We start from the raw sequence: 13671 nt of genomic DNA, 5'->3' as shown, positions 1-13671 counted from the left end.
TGCAGGTAAGTGTTGAAAAAGCCAAGTAAAGTTCAAATAGGCTGCTCTCCGAGTCTCAACACTTACAAATCACAAGAATTTGTCCCTTCTCCCCAAAGGGGGAGCCCCCCCCGGGGCCCCCTTGTGAAGCTACAAGGTGATCCCGCTCACAAAACCCTCCGTAGGGGTAGAGAAAAGTGGGCTGTCACCAGGAAAGACTTCCCCTTCCGGGACAAGGACTCCCGTTCCGATGGGGAACTACCTAAAAACTCTCTCACTAGTACTTATGGAAACAATTACTGTGGAACCCTGTATGAGGAAAAAACCAGCAACTGCTTTTGTCATTCAGAAGCCGTAAATATCTCTTTAAACAGCATATCCCATTTCACTGAGACAAGGAGGCAAAGTAGGCACAATAGAGAAGGAGTCGGACGTACGCCGTGGAAGTCCCAAGAATACACCACACATAACGAGGGAGGAGACTGGAAAATGAAAGAACGATTTACAAAACAGGACTGTTAGCAGTTACTGAGAAAGAAGCAGATGCATCGTGTCTTATCTGGAAGAGAGAAGGAGAATCTGATGTTGAACATTTTACATGGAGAAGAGAGAGCTGGACGCGCAGAGTCCTGGTTCTAAAAGGGAATGCAAAACGGAGATGGAAGCCCAGCGTCTCACTTGGACAAAAACCAAATAAGCAGACAGAGCAACGAGCGAGACAGACACCAAAGGTGGTGGCGTGACCACGAAAATACTTGCGTTGGATCAGGAATCCCCCAACTAAGGCCGAAACCATCCTGCAGGCAAAACTATTGAATAGAACAGTACCGGAGTGCCTTATGACCATCCTAGACAACGGCATGAGAAAGAAAGCCTTAAAAAGAGTAAGAGCGAGAAACCTGACAGTACAGAGAATCAACCCCGAGCCACAAGAGGACCCATGTGACGTTGCCCCTAGAGGTCCCAGGTAACTGGGAGAACGCGAGACCCAGCAGGAGGAAGTAATAATCATGAGGATCCGCATGAAGCCTGCCTTCAAGTGCAACTCTTGGTATGACTCAGACTTGGCAGCTCTGAAACCCAAGTGCAAAGCTGCAGAGCGGAAGTGGCAGGCATCTAGCTCATACTCTGACAAACTGGCCTGCTGCCTACTCCAAAGGCAATATCGTCTCGCCATCTGATCCAAGAAGAGGGCTAATGTCCAAGCCTGCATCTCAATAGCGACCAATAACAGCGTAACTCTTTAAAATTTGCAAGGAACTCGCCAATCCTACTGCCGTCTCATCCTCTCCTCCTCCCCGCAAACCCTCTGCTCTGCACTGGCTGCCCACTTCTCGAAAACCCTGCACTTTCTGTCCTCTCACATCTGCTCCCTCCCCACTTCTCTTGCCTCCCTTGGCCCACTTTCCCCACTCTCTCCTCCTCCTAACCCATTGCACCATATAAGATCTCTAGTGTTGTCCGCTCTGTGATATGATATGATGTGTCATTTAGAACGTGCCTGTAGACAAGTGTTTCTAGGTGTGACAAGACAAGGAGGGGGAAACAAGGGAGGACAAAATAACAATTTTACTAGGCCTTGTGTCATTCAGATCGCGCAAGTGCGGGGAAGCAGGAAGGGGAAAGTGCCAGTGGGGAGAGATAGGGGGAAGTGCAGTTAATTCACAAGTGCAGCCAGCGGGTGGCTCATAAGTGCACAGAGAAAGGACTGTAGGGTTGCAGATACAGACCCTTAAGTGCTGGGGAGCCCGGAGGCAGTGCAAGGGCAACTGGACATACAGGAGCCTGGGCCAGAGTTCAGAGTGTGACCAGTGTGCAATGCAGTCAGGTGCATCAGAAGGGCAGAGGAAGAGAGAAAGCGTGTAAAGGAAGGTCTTGAGTTTTCCGGAGGCAGTTCTGCACAAGTTAGAGAGAGGCAGGGAGGCGGTTCCAGAGGGAGGACCCAGCCAAAGAGATGGATCTGCTCCCAACTCTCTGCTTGGAGAAGCATCTGACACTGGTGGAGGTGGATGAGCGGAGAGAGCTCGAGAAGGTAAACATTTTGGAAGAGAAAGTTGGAGGTAGAGTGGTCCCAGGCCCCAGAAAGCCTTGTGGACAATGCAGAGGGTCTTGAAGTTGATCCTTGCAGTCACGGCGAGCCAGTGAAGATATTTTAGAGCTGGAGAGATACGATCCCTGTGCTTGAGGCAAAGGGCAAGTCTTTCAGTCCTGTTCTGGATAAGTTGTAAAGGTCGAAGAGCAGATGAAGGAAGATTTATAAAGAGGCTGTTGCAATAGTCCAGCCTAGAGAGGACCAGAGCCCTGGAGACAGCGAGCTTCTGGGGGAAGTAAGAAAAAAAAAAGAATACCTCTGAGAAGGTGCAGCTGATAGTTTGACTTCTTAGAGACATCAGAGATGTGAAGAGAGAAGGAGAGGGTGGAGTCGAAGCGAAAAAGAGAAAAAGAGAAAGAGAGAAAGAGAAAGAGACAAAGAGAGAAAGAGAGAAAGAGAGAGAGAAAGAGAGAGGGACGGATTGAAAGGATCGGCCTAGGGCTTCTTTAGAAGGGGGTGCACAAGAGAAGGTTCCAGTGGCAAAGGAGTGATTGTAGAAATCGTCCAAGGCTGGAGCAAGGGTGTTGATGTGGTCCTTCATTGTTCTGGATGAGCAGGGGAGAACCTGCTTTGATGAGACTTTCATAGATCAGACTTGTCTAGAAACATCGTCAGGGGTGAGCAGGAGAAAGGAGGAGGAGCGACGGCATCAGACGGGCCAGGGGTGATAGAGGAGGAGGGAGAGGAGGTAGAGGAAGAGAGGGCGGACAGGATGTCCTCAGTTTTAGTAGTGAAATGAGATGCCAAGGCTGTGCAGAGGGCCTGGGAGAGAACAGGAGAGGTAGAGACTGCAGCAGGATTGGCCAGCTACTTGCAGATTTTGAAAAGTTTGGCCGAGTTGTTAGATGCTGCAGAAATGCGGGCTTGGATGTTGGCTTTATTCTTAGAGAGGACAGCGAGTCTGCACTGCCTTTGGAGCAGACGGCAGGCCAGTTTGTCAGTGGGTGCACTCAAAGCCCTCCACTTCCTCTCCGCCGCCCACCACTTGCGTTTAAGGACAGCATCGTACCAAGAGTTGCACTTGGATTTGGGCTTCAAGCGGATCCTCATGACATTGGCAAGGACATCCAGGGTGTTAGAGATAGAGAGATGAAGGTTAGAGAGGGCTGTGTCACAGTGTGAGTCAGCCAAAGGTGCAAGAGGAGGAGAGAAAGTAGTGGCAAAAGCCTCAACGGACACACGCTTCATGGGAGGTAGGTGGCAGTGCAGGAGTCAGCTTCACCTGCGGGGAAGCGTGAGAGAGAGGTGGGAAGAAAGGAGAAAGTGATCACTCCAAGAGAGGAGTGGTGAGCGAGAGAGAGCGAGAGAGAACGAGAGAATGAGAGAACGAGAGAGAGAGAGAGAACGAGAGAGAGAGAGAGAAAGAACTGCAGAGGTTGCAAAAGAGTCCTGAAGAAGGGCTGGTAGCATCCAGGTGGATGTTCAAGCCTCCGAGGAGGAGAAGTTGGGAGGTAGAGGCAAGGAGTGAGGAGGTCAGGTCAGCCCACTCAGAAAGGAAGAGGGCGACCTGGCCAGGCAGCCTGTAGATAGTGGCAACAGTGAGAGAGAGGCCAGAGAGAAGTGTATGAAATTCTCCTCTAAACAGGTGCTCCTCTTCTCCTCCAGAACTATCAAGGACAACATCGCCTCTCTCGCCCCAGCCTTGGCTGACCTCTGCAATCACTGGCTCCTTCCCAAAACTTCTTAAGAACTCACTCTCCTAAAAAAGAAGTCTGCTGACCCTTCCTGCCCGGCTAACTATTACCTTATCTACTTACGGAGAAGCTGGTCATTCCCCAACTGACCCTCCACACCGAAGTGGCTGGCTGCCTCCATGACCACCAGTCCGGATTCAGGGCATCCAGAGGCGCGGAAACTGTTCTCCTCACCCGTGAGGACCTACACTCTAATCTGGAATCAACACTCCCTCTGTTCTTATCCTCCTCAATCTTTCTTCTGCCTTTGACACAGTCAACCACTCTATTCTTCTAAAACATCTCCATGATACCCTTGGAGTCAGGGCACTGGTGTGGCTTACCTCCATCCTTTCAAAAAGTCCAAATACAAATGGGTCCTTTTCTCTCAGCCACCTCACTCTCCTACTGTGGCATTCCCCAGGGCTCTATCCTATCGCTATGGCTCATCAACATCTACCTGGCCCCGAGGCCTGCCTGATCTCTACCTTCTCCCCTCATTTCCAGGTTATGCAGACGACACACAGCTCTCATTCAAGCTGCCACACTCTACCCACTTTGCCTCCTCCCTCATACATGACTGCTATTCATGCATGGTGCTCTGCCAATGATCTCTGCCTTAATGACAGGAAGACGGAGATACTTCTCATGGGGACGTCTGCTCCTTGTTTCCTCCCCACTCTCTGGCCTGACTCAATGGGTCCCCTTCCCCTCACCCACCTGTGAGGCAAAAAACCTTCGGATCATCTTGGACTCCTCGCTCTCCTTTCCTCCACACACCACAGACCTTGCCAAGAAGTCCAACTTTCAGCTACACCTCCTCAGGGGCATTCTACCTTTCCTCACCTTCCCCCAGAAGCTCAACGTCTCTAGAGCCATGGTTCTCTCTAGGCCGGCCTACTCCAACAGCCTCTTCCGCAATCTTCCTCTTTCCTCCCTTCAACTAATCCAGAATAGGAGTGCAAGACTTATTCTAGACCTCAAGCAAAGGGACTGCAGCTCTCCACTGGCTCCCGGGGACTGCAAGGATCAAATTCAAGACCCTTTGCATCATTCACAAGGCTGTCTGGGGGCGCTCTAAATCCAGCTTTCCCACCCTAAATACCTCTCGGCCAAAGTCCTTCGGTCCTCTGGCTCCAACTCTCTGCAGGTCAAATATTTCTCCAAAATGGGAAGTTGATCCCTTTTCTCAACAGGTTCCTCCTTCTGGAACTGCCTCTCTGACCCTCTCAGACCTGAGCCGGATCTTCGTAAATCCTGGAAACTTCTCAAGACTTTCCTTTTCTCCTCATCCTTCCCTCTCCCTCTCCTGTGCTAACTCTCCCTCTGTGACTGGGGCCTGGTCCCTTCAGAGTCATACATGGGCCAGACCACACCCCCTACCAGTCTCCCCAGCACTCACCTTTGGGCTCCCTTACTAGCCCTACCTGCCCCCCTCCCCTGTCCACAGCACTCATCCTCCCTTCCCCCCTCCTGCCACAGCACTTTCCCGCCCCCACCCACGGGGCACCCCACTCCTGCACTTCTCCCTCTACCCCTCCCCCCATGAACCTACCACCTTTGTCATGCACTTGCATGGTAGGACTGTCACAAGGCCAATAGAACCATTTTAGTTTTTCTTTGTGGTTCCCTTGCCGCCCCCCCCCCTCGCCCTATTCTTGTTTTGTGGCGCCTGTAAACACTTGTGTATAGGCGCCATACAAATGTCTAATAAATAAATAAATAAATAAATAGAGGGACTAATCCTACTCGTCCCAGTCAGAGTAAAGAGGCTGTGATACTTGAAATAAGAAGGGTGAATAAAAATCAGTATGAGACCAATCTTACTTACTCGTCTCAGTCAAGATAAAGAAATCCAATAGTGGAACCTCAAGAAGTGATCAATACTGAAACATATGAGCAAATCCCATGAAAATAAGATGGTGGAACAGTTTATCCCAGGAAGAGAGAACAACAATTATCTGTAGAAAGAATAAAGAGGAGATTAATAGCACCCATTAGGATAATCCTCTAAGAAAAGCGAAGCCAACTCACTTATGGACGGTATGAACTTCGGAGAAGCAAAATACACAGCAGGAAAAGGGAGTCATTCTCCTGTATTTAGTTGTTATTATAGTGGTAGGGTCAGTTAGGTTAGTTCTGGACGCTGGACAGTTTGTTAGGCTCTTCACTGACGACCGACAAGCACTTTAGCTAGTTGTGGGAGGAAAGCAGCAAAAGCCAAATCTTTCCTAACTGTACACAAGGGAACCAAGATGTCTTGTCGGCCATCTAATTCTTCTCAATTGACTGGGGAGGTTCATGCAAGACAGTACATGATGCACAAGGGATGGATGCTGGACTGTTTAATAGGTGCTTGAAACAGGAGTGAGAATGTTAAGGGTATTATCTGCGATGGGGCCCGTTATGATTCACCATACATTTAAGTATTGATGGTTTGGTGTAGCTAGATTGCTGGCTGTGAAATGTCCCTGTAGATACCTGGATTGTATAAGTATGTGTAGCTCATGCCATAAAGTAAAATCGGCACCGCTGGCTTCGGTGGATTGTTAAGATCATGGGAAGAACACCACAATGACTTTAAAAAAGTAATCCCGAGCACTTAAAGCCGCCTTTATCCGCAACAAATTAGAAAACAAGATTTGATGGTGAAGAAATATCTGGTCTTTCTCCTCTTGACAGTAGGTGCAAGTGAACTAAAATGCATCAGACTTCCAAGACACTTATTCCGGTATGCTTATCAGTGAAAATGTAGAACCAAATTTCTCACACGTAGGGGTTCAGTGAAAGTTATGTCCATGAGAAAGCTAAAACCCCAACGATCAGTACAACGCCTCTGAAAAGAGAAACCTGCAAGTTGCTTGTAGTTTGGAATAAATTACATTGGTGAACAAGGTGGTTAAAAAGATAAGAGGCACAGGCTGGGCCCATGGGTGATTGTCATACATCGGCTATGCAGAGATCCCATGGCATCCCCTGGGATTGCACCTTTTCAGTTAAGAACCGAGACGGTGAGAGTAAACAAATGTGTCAGCTGGTTCTCTTCTCTCACTATCAGTTCTGAAAGCAAAGCTCCATAACAAGCAGCTATAAATTAGGATTGCAAAGGAGGGTATAATTGTAAACAGTCTGCTTAACACTAGAGTCAAGATCCAATTTTCCAGGAGAGAAACTATGATAATCCGTGGAAAGAGTGGCAAATTCTGCTTGTTGAGATGCAATTTGAACAGCCCAAAAGAGAGAAGCTGGGAAAAAATGAATTGGATGCAAAAAAGAATTGCACAATATTATCACCAGTTAATATTGCTCAATACTTTAACAGGTAACGTCATTGAAACAGTGGTGATATATAGAACATGTATGCATCTGAATTTGCTGGCCCAACGTCAGTCAAGGTTCAGGCCTGCCTCCCTTAGAGATGGAGACACTTCAGGTACTTGAACACGCATGGGCATGCAGGATGACCAGGCTCTTGTTGGTTGGTTCAGCTTGATAAACAGACTAACATCCAGCATCTGCCCTCTGCTCGTTTTTAATCAGTTCTCAGAATACCTTCTTTCAAACTTGGTTATCTGTGGTTGCGATTTCACAACTTGCTTCTCCATTCTTCTCCCAGTCTGCTTTCACCATGACTACCAGACTCCACCCTCTAATGCAGTTCTGCGTGCAAAAAGGCATGCTTAAACTCACCGGACTGCGCAGGAAGTCCTTCAGTGTGCCACACTCTATGTATTCCGTCAAGAGGTTCAACCTCTTGTCCTTGTAGAGAACGCCAATAAACTTGAGCACATTGGGATGATCAAGGCAACGCATCACTTTCACCTTTGGGAGAGAAACAATGGCATAACGCATGAAAGAACACCACCAATAACAGACTGAGCTGGTAGAAAACACTGCATTATCATTAACCCACAACATTCCTACTCTTAAATATTGTAAACCCACCTCAGTTAGGAATGTTTTTTGCGTCTCCTCATCACAGCGAATCAACTCCTTCATCACCATCACCTTCCCAGTCGCTTTATGAGTTACCTAAGGTACAAAAACAAGTTTGAGATGTCTCACAATCCCACAAGAAGAAAGTATTTTAGGACTAGCAGCAGAGACCTGCACATTTAAGCTCTGTCTATAAGCCACGTATGAGAGTTCAACTGCCTTTAAAGTCAACAAGTGGGGCAGAAATGATCTTGACCGAGTAGACCAGCAGACGTTTTGAACAGATACGTTGGTAATGTGCCAGAGGGAGTCACGCTTCTGATCCTGTGAGTTTCTGTTAAGAGCGACGTTCTCTGCCCATTCAAAGTATGAGAAAGACCTACCACGACAAGGCAACAGGGTTCCTGAATGGGCAATTGACTCTTGTTGAATACAGATTTGGGGTAGTGCTCTTAGGGAGCACTACAACAATCTCAGCCTCCCGGCAACAGGACCCAACCTTTGGTATAAGTCTGAAGTACACACAGTAGTGTGGTAGAGCCGACAGGTTTATCTCAAGAGGGGTCAATGTGAGCAGTAGCGTGGTTACACAAAGATTCACAGTGGCAGTTATTTAAACAAAGTCTTAAACTCAAGGTTTCTTGATAAAACAATTATTTATTTACCGGTCATTTATATAAGCCTTTTTTAGAAGGGAGCAATATTATAGCAACAAATAAATACCTTCAAAAATACACACTCTTGGTTCCTAAATCAGCAAGCAGCCATTGGGGATGTCACACAGACACTTCCTACACCCTCAGGTGACATTAATAGTTAGGACACAGTGGACATTTATATGTTGCTGTTAGTATTTAGAATAGCACTGAGATGTGTCAAACAAAAGGTTACTTAGAACAAGCAAGGGATCACATTGATTCTTAAGCAGGCAAATACTTTTCAACCCTCCCCAGTGTCAAAAGGAGAGAATAGTCTTTAAGTGGACACAGGCTAGGCCAAAGTCAATAGGCAAAAGTCAATGTAGCTGAAGCACTTCTTGCAGGTAAGAAAAGTCTTTGGACAATGTTTCAGAAGTCTTTAGTGAAGAAGAAGAATCAATGTAGGGCCACAAGCTGTTAGGCTTGTGAAGAGTAGAAACAAATCTACAACAAGCGGCAAGTTCTCTTAGTCTGTACAGTACCTTTAGTTAGAAGAAAAGCAGCCGATCACATCTGTTCCTGTGCAGCTCTGCAGATCTTGGTGTTCCTGGGCCTCAGTCGTGGGGACAAGTGGGAGGACTTCTGTGGACTCCTGCACTACAATGGGACTGTTACCAATAGCAACAGGCTGTCTTCAAACAAGTGGCAATTCAGTGTTTCAGCTCCTCGTGTCTACCGCAAACAGCACCACTGTGGTTCCTGGATGTCAAGACAGGCTTTCCTTGCATCTGGGGTCCAGCACTCTTAAGGTGACTCGGGCTCGGTCAGTCCTGCTTCCTGGGAGTCCGGAGGATCTTCCTGGAGCTCTTGGCCAGCTTAAAAGCAACGCACACAAACTGGTGTTCCTCTCCCTGGTATTTCGGTTCCAGCAGCAACTCTGTGGAATTTCAACCAGCTCTGAGAAGGATGTCCAGGTGGCTTACTTTGGAGTCGATTGGTCCCACCAACTCAAAGGGAGAAGTCGTCCTTGCAGGGGCTGCTCTGTTGATGTAAATTTGGAGTTTCAGCACAGCAGCAGGGCTTCACTGGGCAAACCAACGGTCCAGGAATTGCAGCAGGCGTCCTCTTCAAGTTCTTCGAATTCCTTTTTCCAGTGGTCGACTCTGCCTTCCAAGCCAAAAAGGCTCGCCTTTTATTCAGGTTTCTTCTATTCATTCCAGCCTGCAATCACCCAGCAGGGTGGCTGTCCTTACCGGACAGCCAGCCGGCCAATCCCCTAGGAGTGCATTCCTGCTCTTAGGAGACTAAGCACAGTGAATTTTGGGCACTTCCCTCACTTGCTGCCCCCACCAGACACCCTGGAGCCAGAGGCGAGCTTCACTCGTGAATCCCACCAACGACAAAACGAACAAAGGGACCAAACCTGGTTTGGCACGCAAAGTACATCTCAAGAAGGACCTTTCCACAAAGAAATGGCGAAAAATAGAAGACTGGGGCCGTTTTGACAGAAATGGCACCCAAGGGTGCTTTACTGCAGCTGCAAACGCAGACCGCGGCAAAGACACCACGGTAGTAAAAAGTAAACCACTGCCACCAGCCATTCATCGAGGAAAGGGCAACAAAAATAACCCCCTCCAGCACCCTATTGTAAGATAGTGTGTGCTGGGTCTAGAAATGTACAAATGTAAATAAAGTCAATTTCACTTTACTGCTCTTGGAAACATTAGTTATCCAAGAGAAAGGTAGTTAAAACATTTTGGGACATCTGTAAGACTTCCCTGTAGCACTACACTGAAGGTGCTGTGTGCTACAATGTAAAAAGATGCCTATGGAGTTTGTCAGACTCCAAAAACCAAAAGAAACAGAGTACAATCATAATAAAAAAATATGAGAGTGGGAAAAAGGGTCTCACTCTCTCCAAGTAAAAATGAAAAAGTCCTAGAGTCCAGCAAAAGAGCTCGGGGTCTCTAAGGTAGAGCGGAATTAGCACATTTCTGAGAATTCTCCCTAACAACTCTCCTAAGAGTAAATGTGGTGGAGCAGCTAAGGCCAGGTACTCGAGAAGGGAACAGAGGGTTTAACACCAGCATTAAATATGGGAATATTCACACAATACATTAGTCACATATCTATCATACTATGTAGGAGAAAAAGGCAATGCAAGTTTATATATAAATAACTTTATAATATAGAAGTTTGTTTAGTGCATTCTGTTAGAGACCCTGCCAGTTTGGGTCAGGGGATGTGTACAAGGCTAATCATTTTAGTGTTGAAAAATGTCCCAAAGTTAAATATATCCTAAAGGTAATACTCATCGACCATGGAGTCCTATCCCAGTGGTGTAACCCCAGAACGTGTGCCCCAAATTATGACAAATGAACAGATTGCTGTCAAAGTCTCCAGTTTGGTCTTTGCAGCCAAGTTGACTTTAGATGTGATGCCTGAACAAAGATGAGATGACCTGATACAAGGGTACAGTGCAGTTGTATGGTAGTCTACTACGCAAGGTCAGTTTCCTGGCAGTACAAACAGTGTCCAGAGACTTTGGTAAGCATAAGGCTCCTCAGCATCCAGGAGTTTTTCGATTTGCATCTGTTTTGAACCGTTGTCCTCTTGCTCTACCAGTTACCAGCCTCCCAGATCTCTTAATTCTGGTAGATGTGTTTCATCCTCAGATATGACCGATCACGTGAGAATACCTTGCCATGGAACAGGTTGAATTCATCGCCTTCAAGGCAAGCACCTGAGGTGACCCATTTCCTGCATGATATCCCTTTGTTTTTTACTTTATCTTCCCGGATGCAACAAGAAGGGAAGGTCGAGATTTTCAGCCCTCCCATTGCTTCCTTTACCACAGACTCCAAGGCGTGGGATGTTACAATAAGAATAATGGCAGTGAAGGAGGTGGTCTATATTTTCAGACAAGGTCTGTATCCATAAACTGCAAACACGTGTTCTGCCCCATCTCCAGCAGTGGACCTCGAACGGCAGCCTGGAAGGATAGGAAGGTCTGCTAAGGCAGCCCTCTACCAAGTGTATATATGTCAGGTCATATTAAGGGACCTTTTGTGAGCGAGTCCCCCATCCAAGGGCCTCTGCCACCTTCATCTTTCACCAGAAGGTAGCATTTGGATGAGGACAAAATCAATGCCTGCATAATAATGAGGTCGGGCAAAGTGTTGAAACAACTTGCTTTTAGCCCAGGGGCAACGCGTTCGTCTTGGACACAAGACATTGCAGCGCAAACAGGTTTGAACTCTGATCCCGTTCTTAGAAATCACTTGCTGGTATTAAGCGTGTTATAATAGAACAATTATAACTATAATCCCAAAGCTCAGTAGCCAATTTGACACCAAGAGCACATTCAGAGAGGAACTCCTGATGGGGTATGGGGGGGAGGGAGGGGCATATGTCTGCCCAGATAAAATGGGGCAATACCCAATGCATCATCAGCTCTGAAGGGAGCCGAGCTGAACAGAAATAATAGATAATTTGGCGCAGAGGCATTAACATTACAAGTAAAGGTTGAAGCCCCGACTGTGAGAGCAGATCTCTGGGGGCATACGACTGCTGCCCTTCTTGGTGCCCCTGCCTGCCTTGGTGGCTGCAGTGAGACCAATCTCAATCCTCAGTGCCGAGGCAGTATGTGTGTGCTGTGGTTTTTAAAACAAATGTCCAATAGTCAAGTCTTGAAAAGCTCCCCATGTTTCGCAAAGGAGGAACTAGTGGGGACCTGCCTCACCTTCTCCCTAGTCAGCGAAGATTCACAGACTAGGGGCCTCATTACAGGTTTGGCGGTGCGGGTAAAAAGTGGTGGTAGTTCAGTTACAACAACTTTTTTGGGCGGTAATGGGCTTACCAAATTTCTTTCCCACACCGCTGAATTATAAATGTGGAGGATTTATCTGCCACTTACTCCAAAAATCGGCTATTTTACCACACGGTAAATCCACTAGCAGTAAATCCACCAAATATTCCCATTGAGTCCTATGGACGCCACAACTGGGGAATTACCACCACTTGTAGTCCCTGGGTAAACCCAAAGGACCAAGTGCAGTACCTGTAACAGAGTATGGCAGTAATTCATCGGATTCACCACAGAATTGCCACTAAACTCTTAATGAGGCCCGGGAGTCTGTTAGGGACATTTTCATTTTGCAAATCTTACCCTCTATGTCGTGAGCCTCCCAGCACCACTGCTGGAGTCACTGGGATCTTATCCTAGACTTTGAAGGTGAGTGATATTTTTGTATCTGCATTTACTTTTGGTTCTGGGGCCACTGAACTCTTCTTGCAAGGTTACAGCTCCTGTTAGGGAGAATTCTCATTTCTGTACTAATTACCTTCAACCTTAGAGACCCCCAGTTCTTTTGCTGGACTTTAGGACTTTTCATTTTTATCCTGGAATGAGCAAGACCTTTTCTCACTCTCTCATGTATTTTGATCTAATTTTGGACTCTGTTTTCTTTGTTTTTGGAGTCTGACAAACTCCATAGGTATCTACCTTTTGTATTGTGACACACAGCACCCTCAGTGCAGTGTCGCAGAGAAATCCTTTGGATTTCTCATAAGGTTTAAGTACCTTCTCTTGGGTGAGCTACTGTTCCCAAGAGTAGTAAAGTGAAATTGACTTTACTTACCCATTTTTCTATGTAGGTCCAGCACACCCCATCTTATGTGGAGTGCTAGGGGGTTACTTAGCTATTCCCCTTGTCCTACTTTCTCTTGGAACATTTTTATATGTTACCCTCGCTACATTTAATGGCTGATCGCAGTGGTTTAATTTTTCCAGCCATTGTGCATTTTTACCACAGGCAGAATCCTCAGCTGCAGTATAGCACCCAGGGATTACCAGTTTGTCAAAATGGCTCCCGGACTCCTTTTTTCGCCATTTCTTGATTGTGAGGTCTTTCTTGGGTTTTTCCCTGCGTGCCAAACCCTGCACCAGATACTTTACCGGCACTCAGTACTTTAACTGTACTAGTTGAGTGAGCCCTTCTGGCTACTCAATCCGTCCCTCTGGAAACTTTTGGTGTTAGGACTTTTTCTGAAGTCCTAAGGATTTAGTAAAACCATTCAACTGAGGCAGTAAAAGACTTCACGCTTAGTATAAGGCTGTACCACCTGAGTTCATTGGTAGCCCAGACAGAGCAGCCAGGCGTATCTTAGAAGGGAGAGAGGGCTGTAGAATCAGTACAAATGAAATTGTAATACAAATGTAATAAATGGTTTATTTAAATACAAGTAGGCCCAGATATATCTTGGGGGAAATGGGTAATATCACATTATATGTAATCACAATTATAAAAAACAACACTATGCTTGAAGGTACACAGACCAAAGCATAAACCTT

The 13671-nt window shown here is 46.7% G+C and overlaps 1 protein-coding gene across 3 annotated transcripts in view; it reads right to left on the bottom strand.

Annotated features, from left to right (window-relative positions):
• The window catches only part of LIMK2 (LIM domain kinase 2), a 456718-nt gene that overhangs the window by 141855 nt on the left and 301192 nt on the right, over window positions 1–13671 (bottom strand). For all 3 annotated transcript variants that reach the window (XM_069619797.1, XM_069619798.1, XM_069619799.1), the window contains 2 exons: window positions 7690–7776; window positions 7435–7566 (listed from right to left, as the gene is read on the bottom strand). In XM_069619797.1, the coding sequence (XP_069475898.1) occupies window positions 7435–7566; window positions 7690–7776 (219 nt within the window). The remainder of the gene's footprint in view (window positions 1–7434; window positions 7567–7689; window positions 7777–13671) is intronic.

The sequence above is a fragment of the Ambystoma mexicanum genome, chromosome 10, assembly GCF_040938575.1.
Source record: "Ambystoma mexicanum isolate Mex_15411 chromosome 10, UKY_AmexF1_1, whole genome shotgun sequence".
Taxonomy (NCBI): Eukaryota; Metazoa; Chordata; class Amphibia; order Caudata; family Ambystomatidae; genus Ambystoma; species Ambystoma mexicanum.
The sequence above is the reverse complement of the archived record's forward strand: the minus strand, read 5'-3'. Positions and strand labels throughout refer to the sequence as shown.